General features: G+C 47.2%; 1 protein-coding gene across 1 annotated transcript in view; it reads left to right on the plus strand.

The window, feature by feature from the left end:
• The first annotated feature begins 2,258 nt into the window (after positions 1 to 2,258).
• The window catches only part of USP36 (ubiquitin specific peptidase 36), a 97,849-nt gene continuing 80,166 nt past the window's right edge, over positions 2,259 to 19,941 (plus strand). The window contains exons 1-5 of the mRNA XM_073588073.1: positions 2,259 to 2,588; positions 6,144 to 6,394; positions 7,644 to 7,862; positions 10,135 to 10,245; positions 12,967 to 13,069. Of these exons, the coding sequence (XP_073444174.1) occupies positions 6,151 to 6,394; positions 7,644 to 7,862; positions 10,135 to 10,245; positions 12,967 to 13,069 (677 nt within the window). The 5' untranslated portion in view covers positions 2,259 to 2,588; positions 6,144 to 6,150. The remainder of the gene's footprint in view (positions 2,589 to 6,143; positions 6,395 to 7,643; positions 7,863 to 10,134; positions 10,246 to 12,966; positions 13,070 to 19,941) is intronic.

Raw genomic sequence — 19,941 nt, forward strand, 5'->3', positions numbered from 1 at the left:
GCTTAGATGACATGTGCCTGATCATGCTGGTGGTGGTTAGGTTCTTAGTGCTCCGGCCCCAATGATCTTTGCATGGCACAGGTTGCAAATGGCCATTTTGTCTCAGCACTTTTCTTAAAAAATTCCCAGACTGGTGAACACCTAACTCTTTCAAGGAGAAATTAAGGATCGTCGGTGCTCTATGGAACAGTTGCCCGACTTCTGCCTCTGGTCACCCCACTGCCTCTTCCTGTCTGTATCAGTGCTATTGATCTCTCCCCCTCAGTGCTGCTGGTCTTGCTCTGCATGCCAGGTTCCTAGGTTGGGTCTCTGTCTTTGTCAACCACCACTTCGTCTTCCATCACTGCACCCTACTTCTCCAGACTTTGTGATATAACAAGACTTAGCGGCAACAGTGTGTCATCATCTTCGTCCTTATTCCAAATTTGTCTTTCCCCACCGTGGCTGCTCAAGGTTTTGTGCATCACTAAATATCGTGTCCTCCCGTCCCTCTTGGAGCATTCAAGTGCAGAAGCCACAATCAGGAAATATGGTAAAGCGCTCCTTGGAGTGTCCTAGTGTGGAATCAATAGTCTCCTAGGACTCAAGATGAAGGGAGGAAGAAGGATCAGGGTGAGGATTAGGTTATCCAGGCTTTAGGCTGGTGAGTCTGGACTGTGTAGAAAACTGTGTGGTGCTGCCAAGCCTGCTGAAAACATTATCTGCTATCAAACCCACCACTTGTTCGCACTGCTCTGGCTTTAGGAGTGGTGAACCGTGCCTCCCTGCAATGTGGAAGAGGAAGCTATTGCGTCGTGGATGGGTGTATTTTTTGTGTTCCAGCAACAGGCATGATAACACCTGCCCCACATCTTTGGCATCTGCGTGCAAAATCATAAGCACTGCCACTTCACCATCACTTAACGCATGTATTACCCATTTTAGAATTGCTAGGTCTCTTGAACCCTAGTTTTTTTTTTTATAGAAGAAAAAAATGTGGTCTCCTGCAGCAAAGTGGTTTTAAGGAGTTTACTCCACCATAAATTAACAGAAAAAAAGCAAAAGTGTATGGATGACTATCAAATTCAATTCAGAAAAAATGTTTCAATGCTTTTATTCACTTTTAGAGATCACAGGAATGTTCACAGATCATGTAACACTGTATGACTGAGAATTTGAAGCCTACAAAATTTTTAACAGCTTTGGAGCCGTTTTAGAGATCACAGAAATATATTTCACACTATAGAATAATGTACGGCAGAGAAATGTAGCCCAGGAAAATGTTTCAACAATTTTTGGGTATGTTATATAACACAAATGAGGACCTCAAAGCAAGTAATACTAGATGGATCAAAATATATTCAATTTTTTCAGCCCCCCCACAAAAAAACTACAGCTATTTATTTGGCAATGGACTGAACAGGCCTAATCCCTGTTTACAGACTGGATTTTGTCACTCTCCCTGCTCCTGCGAGTCTCTCTCCCTCCATAGGCTAAATGCAGATTGTATGTGATACAATTAGCCCTTAGAAGGGAAGTTGGTATGATGGATCCTCTTCAGCACCAGTATCAACACATTAGGCCTCTGATTTGTTATACTGATCAGGCCTCTGATTTCTTATACTGTGCACGCAGGCCTAGACAAGCATTCTCTTCCTACGAAGTTTCACAAAGCTGTGCAATGGCCCCAGTGTGCTGAGCCAGGCAGCGAACGTTCTTTAATAACTAATGATGATTCCACACAATTACAATAATGCCACAACCAAGATGGCTACAGAATTACAGTGGCTCACAGGAAATCCCTGCAGGCTTCGTAACATGCGCCAAAGATGCGGTACGGTGATTTGCGTTTTACATTGAGCGCCGCCCATTGCTCGCCGTGTAACAAGTACATTTGTGCACCGTGATACTCGAGCGATCACCGCTCATCCCTAGTCCTCATACCGCAAACGAAAAAAAAAAGGTTGGCAGTGTAAGAAACGAAATTGCCAAAACAAAAAATGACTCGGTCATGAAGAGGTAAAGACACTTCTTCGTCTTGTGCCCGTTGCTTATATGGGATTTAAGGAAATGTTTTCCCAGAAGTTACAGGAGCTCTGGCACTCACTGGCAACTACCTCAGAGGCAGCACCATATTGCTGTGTGGGTCCCACCATGCCCCCACTAGACTGCAGCACAGCTGCTCCCCAGCAATAACTGACATCACCGCCTCAGCACAGACACTTTCCAGTAAGCATCGCGCAACTGCGCTCCTATTGGCTCCACAGACTACCCACAAAATGGCGGACTCCACAGGCTCCTTGTACGAGGCCCCAGCACGCAGCAGACGACAGAGGTTGCGGCTCACATTCACATTTCAGTCTGCAGTAGCGCCGCCTGCACCGTCTCCCATAGCCAGTGTCGGACTACCCCATGATGGCGGAAGCGCGGCCGCGATAGCAGTGTATCACTGAGCGCAGTCCGGAGCATTGCCGTGCCCGAGACGTTATGTTTAGTGGCACTGTATGTCTAGGATTACGCCACAGTGACATGAGGTAGCCTTCATCCCGGGAGCGGACATTACCGGGCCGGAACGGGAAGTACAAGTCTGGAGAGGAGACCTGGGCCGGGTGAGTGTTGTCGCCTGTCCGTGTGCCACAGCTGTACGGCGGCATTCCATGTCGTGGCAGCTGCTCCCTGCCTGGCCCAGCGGGTGGTGGTGCCCGCACCTGTGCTATGGCGCTGCCTCAGGAGCCTGACCTCCGGCACAGCAGGGCCTGGCCCAGCGGGTGGTGGTGCCCGCACCTGTGCTATGGCGCTGCCTCAGGAGCCTGACCTCCGGCACAGCAGGGCCTGGCCCAGCGGGTGGTGGTGCCCGCACCTGTGCTATGGCGCTGCCTCAGGAGCCTGACCTCCGGCACAGCAGGGCCTGGCCCAGCGGGTGGTGGTGCCCGCACCTGTGCTATGGCGCTGCCTCAGGAGCCTGACCTCCGGCACAGCAGGGCCTGGCCCAGCGGGTGGTGGTGCCCGCACCTGTGCTATGGCGCTGCCTCAGGAGCCTGACCTCCGGCACAGCAGGGCCTGGCCCAGCGGGTGGTGGTGCCCGCACCTGTGCTATGGCGCTGCCTCAGGAGCCTGACCTCCGGCACAGCAGGGCCTGGCCCAGCGGGTGGTGGTGCCCGCACCTGTGCTATGGCGCTGCCTCAGGAGCCTGACCTCCGGCACAGCAGGGCCTGGCCCAGCGGGTGGTGGTGCCCGCACCTGTGCTATGGCGCTGCCTCAGGAGCCTGACCTCCGGCACAGCAGGGCCTGGCCCAGCGGGTGGTGGTGCCCGCACCTGTGCTATGGCGCTGCCTCAGGAGCCTGACCTCCGGCACAGCAGGGCCTGGCCCTCCTGTGTGCGGCCATTAATGCATTCTATGCGGTGTGCGCTGGTGGCAAAGTGCCACGTGTTGTAGCCACACGGCATGGGACCACCCATGTATGTAGACCACTGGGGGTCTCGTAGTTCCTGGTAGTAGCCGTGATACCAGTATAAAGGCTGCGACCCCCTACTATGGCGTGTGGCCAAAAATTGCAGTATGTCACTGTGTGATGCGTATAGATGGGGTCTCGTGACCCCAAAAGTTTGAACCAGTTGGATTTTTCCTGACTTTCTTCTGGGGGTAACATAGCGACCCCCATACGGACATCTTTACTGCACGTCCTCAATCACCATGTAGCCCCAGCCTGAGTCGTACATGCTTGCTGTATACCCCTGTGTTTTGTTTTTTTTTGCGCTGGGGTCTGATATCTGAAGGATGAGCTATTAGGCTGTGTGCCCACATAAGCGCTTCTTAAGCGTTTTTTCCATGCAAAAACACTTAAAAAACGTATGCATTAAGCATCCCATTCTTAGGGTGTGTGCACACGCTGCGGATTCGCTTTGTTCCTGCGGATCCGCCGCAGTTTCTGCTGCGGTGTACAGTACCATAATATCCTATTGGAAATGGAAACCGCAGTGCAGACGGTGCGGATTTTTCCACGGTTTCTAATCCGCAGAAAGAATTGACATGTCAATTCTTTCTGCGGATTCCGCTGCAGTTTATCATCTCCTCCATTGTAGAGGTGATAAACCGCAGGGCAAAACCGCAGGCTAATCTGCAGATAAACCGCAGGTCTTTTGGCCTGCAGATTTTGCAGAATCCGCAGCATGTGCACACATCCTTATAATGCATTCTGCAATTTTTGTGCACATAATGCTTTTTTTTTCATTAATTTTGCGGGGAAAAAACGCATTTCCAACTATATTCTATGAGAATGTGGATGCTCCGGAAAAAAACGCTTAAAAAAAGCGCAAAAAAAATGCATTTTTCCTGGGAAGGAGTCCGGGTTTTAGTCAGGAATTTTCTGCATACGTGGATACATAGCCTTAATGTTAGGTATTCAGTGTAACATTTGGTCACACAGGAAAATACAACCAATATGATTCAGCCACGAAAAACTGGTAATTTTGTAAAGCATCGAGTTTTAGGTGAACACATGCAGAGCTGTGTGTGTGTTTTCTATTGACTTAATATGGAACTTGAAGGGGTTGTGAGCCCGCTGGGGACAGCGATGATAATGTATATAAAGAGCTGCCAACTATGATGGCACTATATAAGCATAGAATAATAATCAAGAGGGGTTATCTGGGTTTAGGCTACAAGTCTGCAGTCGCTCTGTGTGTCTGCATACTTGTGACTCCTCACAGCGTGCTCACTGCATACTGAGATACTTCCAGGAACATTCCAATTAGACATGTCTGACTTAGCTCAATACACTTGTATTGAGTGAGGCAGCAGCACGTCTAGTCTGCACGTGACCGCATGTATGGAAATTGCATACTTGAGGTCATGCATCGGAGAATCCTAATACGTGCTGTGAGGATTCACACAGTGACTGTAGTCTTGTAGCCTAAAGCCAGATAACCCCTTTAAGGATCAGTTTTGATCATGTGCAGAATAGCTCAGTCAGCTGTACTGTGGCCATAGCTGGGTTCTTCAGATCCACCCCATTCATTTCAATAAGGGCAGATGTGCAGTCCCCCACTCTGGCTGCTATACAGTAGACAGAGCCGAGCTGTTCTGCAGCTGATCACATCTGGCTGTCAGTGGGAACAAAATAAAAAAAATAAAAAATATATATATATCTTCTTGTACATACCCATGCTCCTATGTTAATGACCATCATAGATCACTAAATTTGAAGTCTGCTGATTATTCGCCGATATGTCCCCAGATCCCTCTTTACTGTGTAATCAGCCTCATACTTCCATTTTTTATAATTATTATTATTTATAGCGCCATTTATTCCATGGCGCTTTACATGTGAGGAGGGGTATACATAACACATACAATTAGAGTAATCTTAAACTACAAGTCACGACTGGTACAGGAGGAGAGAGGACCCTGCCCACGAGGGCTCACAATCTACAGGAAATGGGTGAGGATACAGTAGGCGAGTGTGGAGCTGGTCGTGCAGCGGTTTGGTGGATTGGTGGTTACTGCAGGTTGTAGGCTTGTCTGAAGAGGTAGGTCTTCAGGTTCTCTTTGAAGGTTTCCATGGTGGGCGAGAGTCTGATATGTTGTGGTAGAGTTCCAGAGTAGGGAGGATGCGCGGGAGAAGTCTTGTAATGTTTTTGTTACTTTTTTAACCGTAGGATAAAACCCATGTTGTACTATTATTATATCCTGTGAAGACCCATAGTAAGATGAGTAGATTTGGTATAAATCGAAGCAAAGTGATAAAAATGTTGCTACACCTGGTGACACAGCGTGCATTTACGGAGAGCAGCACATGGAGTGTCTATAGATCCTTGACATGGATCAGAAGTCGCAACATATTGTGCCAACAGCAAAGCTTAGATTAAGACCACTGCTGTAATGTTTCATGTTCAGCTACTCGCCATTATTTTCTTTTCCCCATATGGAATTGGGAAAGTCCTGTGTTGGGCCACAATGATTTTGAGTGACAGCTGCAGTTCACAGGAGTGCATGATGTTGCATCCAACCTGTTGCAGGTGTGTAGCCTGGGCCTAGGTACAGTGCGTGTCTATAGCTGTTTATAGGCGCCATAGCAATCTTGTGATACAGATCATGAATACACCCATTAGTGTTCTCAAATGTGTAACCTTTGAATATTTCTTTTTCCACCTCTCATTATAGAGCAAACATGCCGATTGTGGAGAAACTAAAAGATGCCCTGAAGCCAGGTCGCAAGTATTCTGATGACGTAGACCTCGGGAAGTTGCTCACCTCCTCTGCTAAAAAGATACTTTTACAAAAAATCGAATTTGAGCCCGCAAGTAAAAGTTTTTACTACCAGCTGGAGACATTAAAGAGCAAATATATCCTACTGAGTCCAAGTCTGCAGCCTACCACTTCCCAGAGAAGCTTGGAGGGAGCCCTGAAGCCCAGTATGTAGTAGTAAACATTCTTTTATTTCCTTCAGCACATAATGTATGCATTCCGGGTTTCAGCTTAATTGTAATGACACTTGAAATGAGTGTAGTATTCAGGAGCCTTTTATTACACTATCCCCTTAATGATGATTGACAGCTGCTGTGTGTAAAGGCATATTTTGCAGCAATCAAGGGGAGAGGAGAGATGTATGGTTTAGCTAAATCTGTGCATTCCAAAACCGGAAAAAGTCCTGCTTACTACTGCTATATGTAAATAGGTGAAGAATGATGGTGCAGCTATTGATCTTTGTTTTGTGTAACCCAAACTGTTTTAGGCTGTGTGCCCACGTAGCGATTTTTAAGCGTTTTTGCCGCGATTTTCGGTGCGAAAACGTTTAAAAATCGTGTACAGAACGCCCCCCATGCATTCCTATGGCATTCCGCACATGCTGTGCTAATGCTGCGCTTTTTTCCGCATCACAGCATGCTCATTCTTTTGTGCGGAATCGCAAAGAATTGCTGCGATTCCGCACCCATAGGAATGCATGAGAATCGCTTACTTCCCGCATGTGGCTATGCCCACCATGCGGGAAGTTAAGCGTCTCATGTGTGGTTGGTACCCACAGTGTGGAGGAGAGGAGACTGTCCTCCAGGCCCTGGGTACCATACCCCTGTAAAAAAAAGAATAAAAAATCGGGGTATATTTACCTTCCGACGTCCCGCGCTGCATTCCCGGCCTAAGCGTTCCCAGTAATGCCTTGCGGCAAGGTCCTGTGATGACGTAGTCTCGCGTGACTCTAGCGGTCTCGCGAGATCGCTATAGCAACGCGAGACCAACGTAATCACAGGTCTCGCAAGGCATTACTGGGAACGCTGAGGCCCGGGAATGCAGCGCGGGACGCCGGAAGGTAAATATACCCCGATTTTTTTTTTTTTTTTTTTTTTTTTTTTTAGCATTTTAACATTTTATCTTTTACTATTGAGGCCACATAGGCGGCCTCAATAGTAAAAAGCTGCTCACACTTGTCAAACACTATGTTTGACGAGTGTGACCAACCTGTCAATCACTTTCCAAGCGATGCTTGGAAAGTGCTTGAATATCGCACGCAAAAATCGCGGCAAAATCGCGATCATAATCGTGGTGAAATCGTGCGGAAAAAAACGCGCGATTTCTGGGAAGGAGTCCGGTTTTTAGTGTCCGGAATAAAACGCTACGTGGGCACATAGCCTTAAAGTGTCTTTTTTTTTTTTTCCTTTGTTTCAGGTGGTGATCATGCATCAAGTAGCTCAGATGGAATTCCACATCCTCAAAAGGTTCTCTTTCCAGTTGAGAAGCTAACTATGAAATGGGAGCGAGTCTCCAGAGTGGGAGCAGGTCTTCAAAATCTGGGAAACACTTGCTTTTTAAACTCTACTGTCCAGTGTCTGACATACACCCCTCCCCTAGCTAACTACCTATTGTCTAAAGAGCATAGTCGTAACTGTAAGTATATTTTCACATATGCAGACTCTGTTTGCATGACATTTATTTTTGATCACCATTTAAAGAGGTTTTCCCATTTTATGAATTGGTGACTAGTAATGGGCGAGAGCCACTGGATGTCCAGGTTCGGCCGAACAGTTAAAAAAAAGTTTGTTTCTTGTATTGGAACAGTACCCGGACCCCATTAAGATGAATGAGGTTCCCCCCAAACATCCGTTGTTTGACACCCTGTCATCTACATGACAGCACGGCAGTCACTGCCTCTGATCGGTGGTAAGATCATTACCGCCGGTCAGACAGCTGCAGTTCCCACGCTGTTGGATAGCAGTGTGAGCCAGCATTTGTGACTGAAGGTAAAAATTTTACCTCTGGTCACAGACGTGTCAGTTGATGAGAGATTACTACTCTTATCAGCCTGTTTCTGCTGCCGCTAATAGCAGGGAGTATTCATAAGCAGGTGCCTGCGCTATAAATTAATAATTAAAATGATGTGGGGTCTTTCTATTTTTGATAACCAGCATGCTGCAACCCTCAGCTGTCAGCTTTATCATGGCTGTTTTTTTTTTTTTTTAACTAAATAATCTAAAAAAAGAGTTGGGTTTCCCCCATTTTTAACAACCAGCTAGGCTAAAGCAGACAGCTGGAGGCTGGTATTCTCAGCCTGGTAAGGGGCCATGGATATTGCCCACCCCTATCCTAAAAATAGCAGCCTTTAGCTGCCCCAGAAAAAGCGCATCTATTGAATGCTCAAATTCTGGCCCTTTGCCCGGCTCTTCCTACTTGCCCTGTGGTGGTGGTATGTGGGGTTCTTATGTGGGGGTGATCTCTTAAAGTGAGATCTTAGTGATTGCCTGGCCCTGACCAAATAAATATGAGCTGAGTGCGCGCATAAAAGAATCACACCGAACACAGAGTCAGATGTATAATCCTTTCTCAGCAACAGCTGACACACAACTGAACTTCAACCTTAAAACAAAGAATCTTGTAACAGACAGGAAAAGGGCGTCACACAATCTTCTGAACAGCCGGTGTCGGTCTATGATAGTGCGATGCCAACTCCACTCCATATGTGGGCTTCACTTTCACATTCCAAAGATTTCTTCCAGGGTGTTGCTCCAGGATTCAGACGCCATGTTGCTATACCATATCTAAACTGGCTTATGATGTTTGATGATTGATTTCATTAGCCATTCTCTCCTTCATACTTATTTGTGGGGTTGATGTCACCTTTAGTATTTTCAGGTGACATCAAGCCCAGCAGCTAGTAATGGAGAGGCGTGTATAAGACGCCTCTCTGTTACTAACATCATAGTCATATTGTCAGTAAAAACACCCAGAATGAAATCCTTTATTTGAAATAAAAATACACACCATTCTACAAATTTATTTAAAAATAACAACACCATTATACTCACCTTACGCCCATTCCATTGAAGCCCAGGTCCCTTTTTAAAAAAAAAATAAATAAAATACAACAATATCTGTCTACTGTCCCATGCCGTAATCCATGTTTGCGATGATTGTTTTTCAGCCTGGACGGTGCTACGATTCGGCCGTTCAGGCTGAAAACCACAGGTGAATGAGCTGCTGCGAGTGCAGTGTCAGTGACTAGCGGTGGCTTCATCGAGGTTACCGCAGGTCACTGATGCTGTGTTCCCAACTCACTTCAGTGTGAGCAGGTCCGTTGAACTCCAGTGTCCTCAGTAGGATCACCGTTGGCACTGTGAGAAAGTCTCACTGTGCAGCGCTGAGCTCAATGAGTTCACTGTGAGAAATTTACTCGTGCTGTCATACAGATGACCGCCTGGGAAGCGCCTGATGTTCGGGGTGCTGAACCCAATCAGTTACACGGACTTCCTGGAGAAGTTCAGGGTCAGTACCCAAACAGTAGGTGTTTGGTACCGATGCTGAACTCTACTGTTTGGGTTCACCCATCACAAGTGGTGACCTATCTCTAGGAAGTCAGACCCCCTTGTATCCTGAGAGTCAGAGGATGCAGCGCTCTTCTACTGCATTCTTTCTAATTTATCCCTGCACTATCGTAGCCCTTCAGACCATCGGTCATAAAGTGATGCCATATACTAGCAATACTTAACGAGATGGGGAAAACCCTATTTAAATATGATCAGCTTAAATAGCAATCTACATGTTCAAGTGAACTGTGCTTCAGTAAAGTTAAGTGATGGTTCTGCTTTAAATGATTTCCATCATATAATGAATGCTTTTCTTCATAGAGCGCATTGATTTCAAGACCTTTCTTCCTTGGTTTCAGGTCAGCAGGTTGGATTCTGTATGCTGTGCATTATGCAGAACCATCTGATTCAAGCCTTTGCCAACAGTGGAAACTCTATCAAGCCCGTTTCTTTTATTCGCGAACTCAAAAGTAAGAACGTGTGAGATTTTGCGTTGTTCGCACCAATTAATAGCTGGTTTTATTGCTTTAGATTAGCTGCTGCACTATGAGAATAGGATGCTCTTGAAACATGTTTCATCTTCAGACAGCATTTGTTGAAGCTGTTCCATTTACTTAAGGCTATACTTGTAATGATCTTTTTTGCCTGCTGTTTCTCACGTACTGGCCTTACATTGACTTATTTGTTTAAAAGGAACCTGACAGCTGACACATGCTGCTTGATCCATAGGAAGTATGTATCAAACATTGGCTGTATTATTTCAGGAATGTATGTTTGACTCTGAAAAGGTGAAAAATTTCAGAGAAAAACGCAGTTTAAAAGCCGCCAAGACTAAGCCGCACTGTAGAGTAGTTGGAAAGGTAGGTCATCGGTGGCTTCTTCATGCCCGTTGCCAGTTACTGTCAGGTCTCTTGCTATACACGAACGCAGGGAGAGACCCCAGTATTCAAGTGGAACGGGTAAGGGGAAGCCGACAGTGACCTATTTGTCCAACTAGTCTCCTGTGCGGCTCAGTACCTGGCAACTTTTAAACTGTTTTTCTTTGAAACGCCAGTGTTTCATAGTCATACATGGTTGAAATCATACACAGCCAGTGCCTGATACATGCATCAGCTGTCTAGTGTCCCTTTAAATTTGTATATATTAATAACCTGTTAATGTGAGAAACCATTTTGAACTCAACAGGACTTGTTTAGCTAATATTGTCCTCAGCGCTGCCATTAATTGACTTGACTGGCAGATGTTTCCCAATATGTATATCTCGTGTCTTTTCTATGCAGCCCATGGTTTGGGCAGGAGTTCACTGCTAAGGTTTTAGTCGTGTAAATTTGATTCCTCTGTGTAAGAGGGCCCTATGTTCCCTGAAAATAAGTTGTTCATAGACTTTCTAGCTGCCTGACCTTTAGAGATTAATAATATTCTGTGGGGAACATGGTAATGGGTCAACTCCTCTGTACCACTAAGAATGTTCCTATCTAAGAAACTGATCGATTGTTTTTAGATGTTATACTAGTTTGTTTGGGGTTTTTTTTTTTTATCTTGTGTCGTTTTGTTTTTCTCTCTAAAGAGGTGTGCTTGCTTCCTACCAATGAAGAAACCCTTGAAAGGTCACATTTTTGTTCAAGTTTATCACTAAGGCCGCATCCGTATCTTCAGTATTTGCTCAGTATTTCACATCAGTATTTGTAAGGCAGAACCAAGAGTGGGTGATGAAACACGTCACCACGTCTGTATTGTATTATACTTTTCCTCTGATTGTTCCACTCCTGGTTCTGGCTTACACATACTGAGGTAAAATATTGACCAAGTGCTGAACATGTGATTGTGGACTAAGCAACAGATACGGAGACAGAAACCCTCCGATTTCCATTTGTTTTACAGTCTCCAGTAAGGGTGTGTGCACACTTTGCAGATTAGCCTACGGAATTTTCTGCAGAGAATCCACATCTCTTGGCAGAAAACGCCGGGAAAACGCTTGGGGTTTCCAAGCGGAAGTGATTCGGATTTCAATGCGATTTTGCTGTGCGGATATGTTTGGTGGTACTGGGAATGGATTCGGTCTGTGAACTTTCTCCCTTGTGCTTCTAGAGGGAGAGAGAATGAATATGTGCCAGACTAAAAACGCTGCTGTGGATCCGCGGGAACGCAAATCTGCGCAGATTTTTTCGCAGCATGTGCAGAGCAATTCTTAATTTGCCATTCACTAGCATTGGTTGTGCATTACACTGCGGATTTGATAAAAAAATGAGAGAAAAGAGGCGATCGAAAAAGTCCAAAACTACATATATAGGAAAATATTAAATACAATTTTGTGATATATCAGGAAACAGGAAAACAATGGGAGTCAAATGACCACAAAAGCACATGGGCAAAAGTGGGGCACACTGAGGCTAAAAAAAGACCAAAGGGATAGAGGTAGTTTTAACATCGCCATAATGACATAGTCAAGCAGGAGGCAAGGAAATCAGACAGTGGGCTATCACAAGCTAAAGAGGCTGGTGCTGGTCAAGGAAACAACCATGGTAGACAGAATATGTTCGGTAAACGATCAACAAATCCGAATTTTCCATATTTGTGCTGAATTAATGCTTGATGATCGCTTCCGAACATATTCGCTCATCTGTACTCCCATTGACTCCAATGTTTGGCGAATATTGTAAATACAGCGATCTTAATCCGAACCGAATGTTGAAATATTCACTTATCTCTACTCCTTGGTGCTCCTTCACATGCATAGAACTCAATGTATAATTTACATATACATTGAAATGCTAATTACTTGGGAATGCAGCAATGCATAGAAGATCTATAGGAAACAATGGATTTACATTTCAAAGACACAAATGCTCATATAAATGTCGTTTGGGAGGGTTATCTTAATGACAAATTTCTTCTAAAACTGTCTCATTTGAAATTATAATGTATGTCATACACTGATGTGCTAGGTCCTCAAGTGAGAGTGAAGTTCTCAAATTTATATGTACTCTTTGAAAAAAAAAAATTCTTTGCCTTTCTGCAGGGTCTAGAATACTGAGCACCACATTTCAGCAGTAATTAGCCTGTGTATGGTCTTTCCTATTAACCCCTTCTCTAGCAAAAAGGTGTAACCATCAGATCATTATTTCTAAACTGTATCTGAAACATCTGCTATGTAGTCCTAATCACCCTTACTTTTATCGTTTTCAATTTAGAAATTGCTCGTCACTTCCGATTTGGAAGTCAAGAAGATGCACATGAGTTCCTGCGGTATACAATTGATGCCATGCAAAAGGCTTGTTTAAATGGCTATGCCAAGTAAGGAGCTAAAAAACTTGTAGTCATTCTTATATTTCCATATCAATGTATCACATCAGAGGCATTTTGCAAGAGATTATAAAATAATTTGTAAATCTAGTTCTATATGATATATTTATTATGCTTACCTGGTTGATACAAAGAGCTCGTTCTGAATATTGAAATGTATGCTGTGCCTAGAATCCATCTGACAAGGACTTTCGGGTGGTGCATAGTGAGCAATGGTCTTACAACTAGCTTCAAGTAGTGCCTTTCCAAATGTCTTTTTATTTAAGCTGGAATCACACTACCAGTTTCGTTTTTTTTTTTCTTAGCCAAAGGCAGTAATGGATCTGAAGGGAAAGACTAATACTTCTCCACTTCATATCTAATCCTGTATTTGTGAAAAAACCTTATTAAAAACTGAATCTGATTCCAGTTATGTCTTTTTTGTTTTTGTTACTTTCTCTTTCGCCTCATTAGGGGACACAGGACCATGGGTGTATGCTTCAGTCACTAGGAGGCTGACACTAAGTGTACACAAAAAAGATGAGCTCTTCTTCTGCAGTATACACCCACACACACTGGCTCTAGCTGAACCAGTTCATGCTTAGTGTCCGTGGGAGGCACACGGGTTTGGTCTTCAGACCACCATTATTTGTTTTATTTTTTTCTAATTTTTTTTACCTTTTTGTCAATTTTTTTTTTGCAAGGATGATAGGGAAGACGGATCCCTTCAGGGTTCCAATCTCCCCCAACCAGCAACAGGCAGGAACGCGGAGTGTCACCTCCACGTACTCCATCCTGCACAGTTATAGCTATGCCTGAGTTGGATTTTAGGGGGCGACGGGTCACTTAAGGGCTCTGCTCTCACCGCCCCATCAACCGACCATCAACAGTGTCGCCTCCACGTACCTCCTTCTGCAGCCAGCTTTACAGCCGGACAACTGCCCTGTCCCATCGTGGGGGAGCGAACCTCTAGGATGTACAGAGCCACCGATGGCATCCGTGCGGCCCCCACTGCATCACTACTGATGGAACAACGGTGATGGAAGATGGCGGACGGTCCCTCTCCACATCCTAACAAGTGGATGGAGGGTCCCTGCACGTCCAAATCTGCTGTACTTACCTGCATGCAAGAGCGGTCGAGCTCTGCAGTTCCTCTCAGCGGACCCCAGGACCTCCAATCGGTAAGTGCAGGGGTCAGGTTAGGCAGGAGGGCTCCTGGTGCATTGCGCTGCCCGGGCCGGGTAGGCTCCGGCCGGCGCCGAAAATTTAGTCCCCGACTTCGGCCCTTGCTAGGCAGCAAGCCGGAAGTCCCGCCCAGGTGCTCGCTCGTGTTCAGCCAGCTCTGCCCATTCTCTTGGCGCCTCTTCTCACCACAAACTCCTCTTCCTGCTCCCGGCGTCCATTAGCTGGCTTCCGGATGCTCCTCACTGCGGTTCCTCCAGCGGAATCTCCCTTGCCGCTCCCTTCCCTGTCTGTGTGAAAGAGGCTAGGCTTCTAGCAGCGGGAGCGCACAGGACCGTGGGTAAGAGCTGGGCTGAGACCCTGGGCATTAGTTGTTGTTATTGGCCACTTCCCTGCAGCATACTCCTAGAGCTTGCCTGTCTCGATGAAAGCAAAAGTTGCTTTCACGGACATTTAGCAGAGTCAGAACATACAGGGGTACGACATGTCTTATTCTAAGACATTCAGGAGGGCTACTAAATCCCACACAGTGTTTTTCGCCTCATGTACCTCCTGTCAGTCTGCACTACCTTGTGGACAGACTAATCCACTCTGTAATGCTTGCGACCCTCGAATGCGCTCAGGAGCCCTCCGCTGCTACCAAACCCAGCGTACCTAGCCCCCTGAGTGAGCCTCATCCATGGCCTCACTTGCTAAAGCGATTGAGTCCCTCCAGTACCGTTTCACGGGTCGGGGCATCCGCCTTCCTGATCAGGAGGTTTCTCTTCTACAAGGGAACCGTCGGCCAGCAGGGGCCGCTCTCAGGCATAAAATACATGGTCGGCTAGAAAACGGACCCATAGTGTGTCTCCCGGGCCCTCTCGCACCTCGGCATCCGTAAGCTCCATTTCTCGCTCCCCCTCACCAGGGGTTCGTAGCGACCAGAACTCAGTGCGAGTCTGACAAGTCCTTCGATCAGGACTCACCTGAGTACCAGGTGACAGTGGATAATCTCATAGAGGCTGTCAACCAAATTCGGAAGGTGGATGGAGGACTCTACCTCTGTCCCAAATCATGTGGTTTCCTTTAAGAGGGCCAAACGTCCACATAAGACGTTCACCAACCATCCCGAGTTTCAGGACATGCTTCAGCGACATAGAGAGTGGCCAGACAAACCCTTCACAGGACAGAAGACTCTAGGAGCAAGATATCCCTTTTCATCAGATCTGCGGAAGGTGTGGGCAAAATCCGCTCCAGTTAATCCACCTGTCTCGTCTGGCTTCCAAAACTCTCTTGTCCTTACCAGATGGGTCCTCAATTAAAAATCCCACCAACCGTCAGAGAATCTGGCCCATTCAGTTTTTGAAGCCTCAGGCTCCGCACTATCCCCCTCCTCCTTTGCTGCGACATGGGTAGCAGCGGAATTGGACAATCAGATTTCCCTGGCCAGAGACTATTTGGTGCATGCTTCCCTGGATGCTGCCAGATGCGCCGCGTTGGCAGCCTCCAACTCCATCACCATCAGAAGGACTCAGGGAATGGCGAGCGGACTCCGTGTCTAAAAAGTCCCTAACCTCTCTGTCTGTCGTTTATTTGGGGAGAAGCTGGATCAGCTTATCTCTGACGCTACAGGAGCAAATTCCTCCCTCAGCAAAGGACCAGACGACCCTTTCGCCTTCAGCAACAAACTTGTTTCCGGTCCTTTCACACCAACCCTGGCTGGTCCACTACGAGCGCCCCTTCCGGATCGGGGCGATCACCACGTCGGGACAGGGTTTCCCAAGTTTCGTACAAGCCCAACCCATCCTGGAGGAGCCGACCCAAACAGTCCAGAACTAAGGGATCTTCTTGGCCCAATTACTTCATCCGGTCGGCACCTGCAGGGTAAGCCGATGTCTACTCCTGTTTCGTCTACTCCTGTTTCGTCATGCCTGGCTCTCCATCGTTTACGACGAATGGGTCAGGGAACTGGTGTCTTCCGGATACAGAACTGAATTTTCTTCTCATCCTCCGGAATGTTTTTTTTTCCCCCTCTCGTCCCACCAAAACAGAGGCGTGGGCACGGTCCTTTTACTGAGACTTGCTACGCCAAGATTGGGTCATTATTCCGGTCCCAGTAAACGAGAGGTTTGAAGGTTTTACTCAAACCTATTCGTAGTCCCAAAGAAGGATGGAACGGTGCGGCCCATCCTGGACCTAAACTACTAAACAAGTTCGTCAAGGTCTGACACTTCAGGATGGAGCCCCTCCGCTCAGTCATCTCTATAGAGAAGGGGGGAGTACTAGCATCCATCGACATCCAGATGCATACCTTCACATTCAGATCTTTCCCCCTCACCAGAAGTTCCTGCAATTCGCTGTTTGCAAAGAGCGTTTCCAGGTCACAGCCTTGCCTTTCGGGCTCACCACCGCTCCCTTGGTGTTCACGAAAGTCTTGGCAGCCATCATGGCCATTCTGCACTCCCGATGCATGGTCATTTTGCCGTACCTAAAGACCTTCTGATCAAGGGACCATCTTTCCATGCCTGCGCGGAGTGCGTACGTATCACTCTGGATAAACTCTCTCTTGCCTGGGCTGGCTAATAAATCTAAGCAAGTCCTCTCCTGTTCCAGCTCAGCAGATATCCTTCTTAGGGATACTTCTGGACACTTCCTGAGGGTTGGTGATTCTCCCTCGAGACAAGGTCTTAGCTCTTCAATAGGGATCCCGGGCACTTTGTCGTTCATCCCCTCTCCCCATCTGTTTCGGCATGAGGGTCCGAGGAAAATGGTGGCAGCGATGGAAGCTGTTACCTTCGCTCAGCTACACCTCCACCCTCTGCAGCATTCGCTCTTGGCGGCCTGGGACAGGAACCCATTCTCCCTCGACTGACGTCTGTCCCCGCGGGTCAGAAAAGTGATCAGGTGGTGGACGTTATGGTCTTCCCTCATCCTGGGGAAATCCTTTCTTTCGGTCCAGTGGCTAGTGGTCACTACTGATGCCAGTCTCCTCAGCTGGGTGGGGGGGCTGTCTTCCGTCACCACACTGCCCAGGGGCACTGGTCTCCTCAAGAAGCGCGCCCCTGGGCAGTGTGTCCTGGAACCGTTCCGCTCGAATCTCCATCATCTTCTAGCGGGTCACCCCATCCGGATACATTCGGACAATGTCACGGCGGTGGCATATATCAACCATCGGGGCACCCGCAGGCAGCAGGGTGGTGATGCGAGAGGTAGTTCACATCTTCTGTTGGGCTGAAAATAAACATTCGATCATTTCAGCAGTTCACATTCTGGGTGTGGAAATCTGGATGGTAGAATTCCTCAGCCGCCAGGGTCTCTCCTTCGGGGAGTGGTCCCTTCATCCGGAGGTTTTCAGCCAGATCTGTCTTCGCTAGGGGACTCCGGACGTGGATCTGATGGCCTCAAGAGAAAACACTAAGGTGCCAGAGTTCATAGCTCGGTCTCGGGATCCACAAACCATCGGGGCGGACGCATTGGTCCTTCCATGGCGTCAGTTTCGTGTCCCCTACATATTTCCCCCCCGCTCCCGTTGATCCCGAAGGTCTTGAGGAAGATCAAAGTGGAGGGGGTGTCGGTGATCCTAATCGCTGCAGACTGACCACGCCGCGCGTGGTACGCGGAGTTAGTGCAACTCGTCGCTGATGTGCCTTGGCGACTGCCAGATCGACCAGATCTGCTTTCCCAGGGCCCGATTTGCCACCAGAAACCAGGAGCCTTGTGTTTAATGGCTTGGCTGTTCAATCCTGGTTCCTAACCCAACCCGGCTTCTCCCAGTCGGTGGTTTCCACTTTGATTAGCACCCGAAATCCTACATTGGTGTGCATCTATCACCGCACATGGAAGGCCTTTTTCTCATGGTACAGGGATTGCGGACGTCTTCCTCTGGTCTTCTCCAACCCAACCATCTTGAGGTTCCTCCAGACCGGCTTGATTTCAAGTCTGGCGCTCAGTTCCCTCAAGTGCCAGATCTCTGCTTTATCTGTTTTGTTCCAGCGTAGGATTGCTTCCAATCTTCAAGTAAGGACTTTCTTTCAGGGGGTCTCCCATGTGATTCCTCCCTATAAAATGCCGCTGGAAGCCTGGGATCTTATCTTGGTCTTCGGGGGGTTCTATAGGAGTCGCCTTTCAAACCACTGCAGGAAGTCTCGCTGACCTAACTTTCCTGGAAGGTCTTCTTTCTGGTTGCAGTGACCTCTATCAGATGGGTCTCGGAGCTTGCTGCTCTGTCCTGTCGAGCTCCCTTCCTAATTTTCCACCAGGACAAGGTGGTTCTTAGGCCATCCCCGTCCTTCCTGCACAAGGTGGTCTCTTCCTTCCACCTTAACGAGGACATCGTCCTGCCCTCGTTCTGCCCGGCGCCAGTACATCGGGTTGAGCGAGCCCTTCACTCTCTGGATATGGTGAGAGCCCTCAGGAGATATGCCTCTCAGATGGTGTCCTTTCGTAAATCGGATGCTTTGTTCGTCCTTCCGGAGGGGCTTCAAGTCCACGATAGCCAGGTAGTTTCGCTCCGCGATTCAGGAGTCCTACCGTGTCAGAGGCAAGCCTATCCTAGTGGGGATTAAGGCACACTCCACTCGGTCGGTGGGCGCGTCCTGGGCCATTCGACGCCAGGCATCGGCAGAACAAGTTTGGAAGACTGCAAATTGGTCCAGTCTGCATACATTTTCAAAGCAGTACAATATTGACACCCAAGCTTCCGCAGAGGCAGGCTTGGGCAGCTGGATCTTGCAGGCTGCGATAGCACATTTCTAGTCAGTTGGTACATGGGGTTTAATCTGTTATGTTAGTTTCCCACCCAGGGACTGCTTTTGGCCGTCTCATGGTCCTCTGTGTTCCCCCCCCCCCCCCCCCCAGTGAGGCGAAGGAGAAACGGGGATTTTTGTGTACTCACCATAAAATCCTTTTCTCCGAGCGACTCATTGGGGACACAGCATTCACTCTGTCAGCCTGTCGGCTGGTCTTGTTCTTTGATTTGCCATGTTGTATCTTATTTGATGTTTGTTCTCCTACTGCTTTGCCACTCAACTGGTTCAGCTAGAGCCAGTGTGTGTGTGGGTGTATACTGCAGAGGAGGAGCTAATCTTTTTTGTGTTCACTTAGTGTCAGCCTCCTAGTGACAGCAGCATATACACCCATTGTCCCGTGTCCCCCCCATTGAGTGGCTCAGAGAAAAGGATTTTACGGTGAGTACACAAAAATCCCTGTTTTTGTAACACGCCATTCCAGTTTTAGATTCAGATTTTTGTTCTAATCCTATAATAGATCTAATTGGAAAGAAATGTAACCTCTTCTGTATTTCCTGTTCCTCCTGAATCTGTGGCTGTGAATCAAAAACGTCATGTGTCTGCAATCACCCTTGAAGTGGATCTGGCACCAAATTTCACAGTACAAACTGCACACATTGTTTTTCTTCCTTATAATAAAATTATCAGCTCATCTTAATATCTGGATTTTCCAGTCCTTCTGACATGGACTTTTAGAGTAAGTTTTTCAGCAATGTATATGCAGCTTGTTTTGTGAAATTTGATGACAGCTCTGTGTTAGTTGCATGGCAGGCACCATATACGTACTTAAATAGTTCTCCTTCTCCCCAGATTCTGGTTTTGGAAGCTCAAAGCACTCTCTACTTTGACCATTTATTGGACATCTGTTAGATGCTCTTTAAACTTTGATAATTGTGTCAATAGCTTATTTTATTGAATTTACTTTGTCGTAAAGTT

This window comes from Dendrobates tinctorius, unplaced genomic scaffold, assembly GCF_039654945.1.
Source record: "Dendrobates tinctorius isolate UK_male_01 unplaced genomic scaffold, ASM3965494v1 ptg000103l, whole genome shotgun sequence".
Lineage (NCBI taxonomy): Eukaryota > Metazoa > Chordata > Amphibia > Anura > Dendrobatidae > Dendrobates > Dendrobates tinctorius.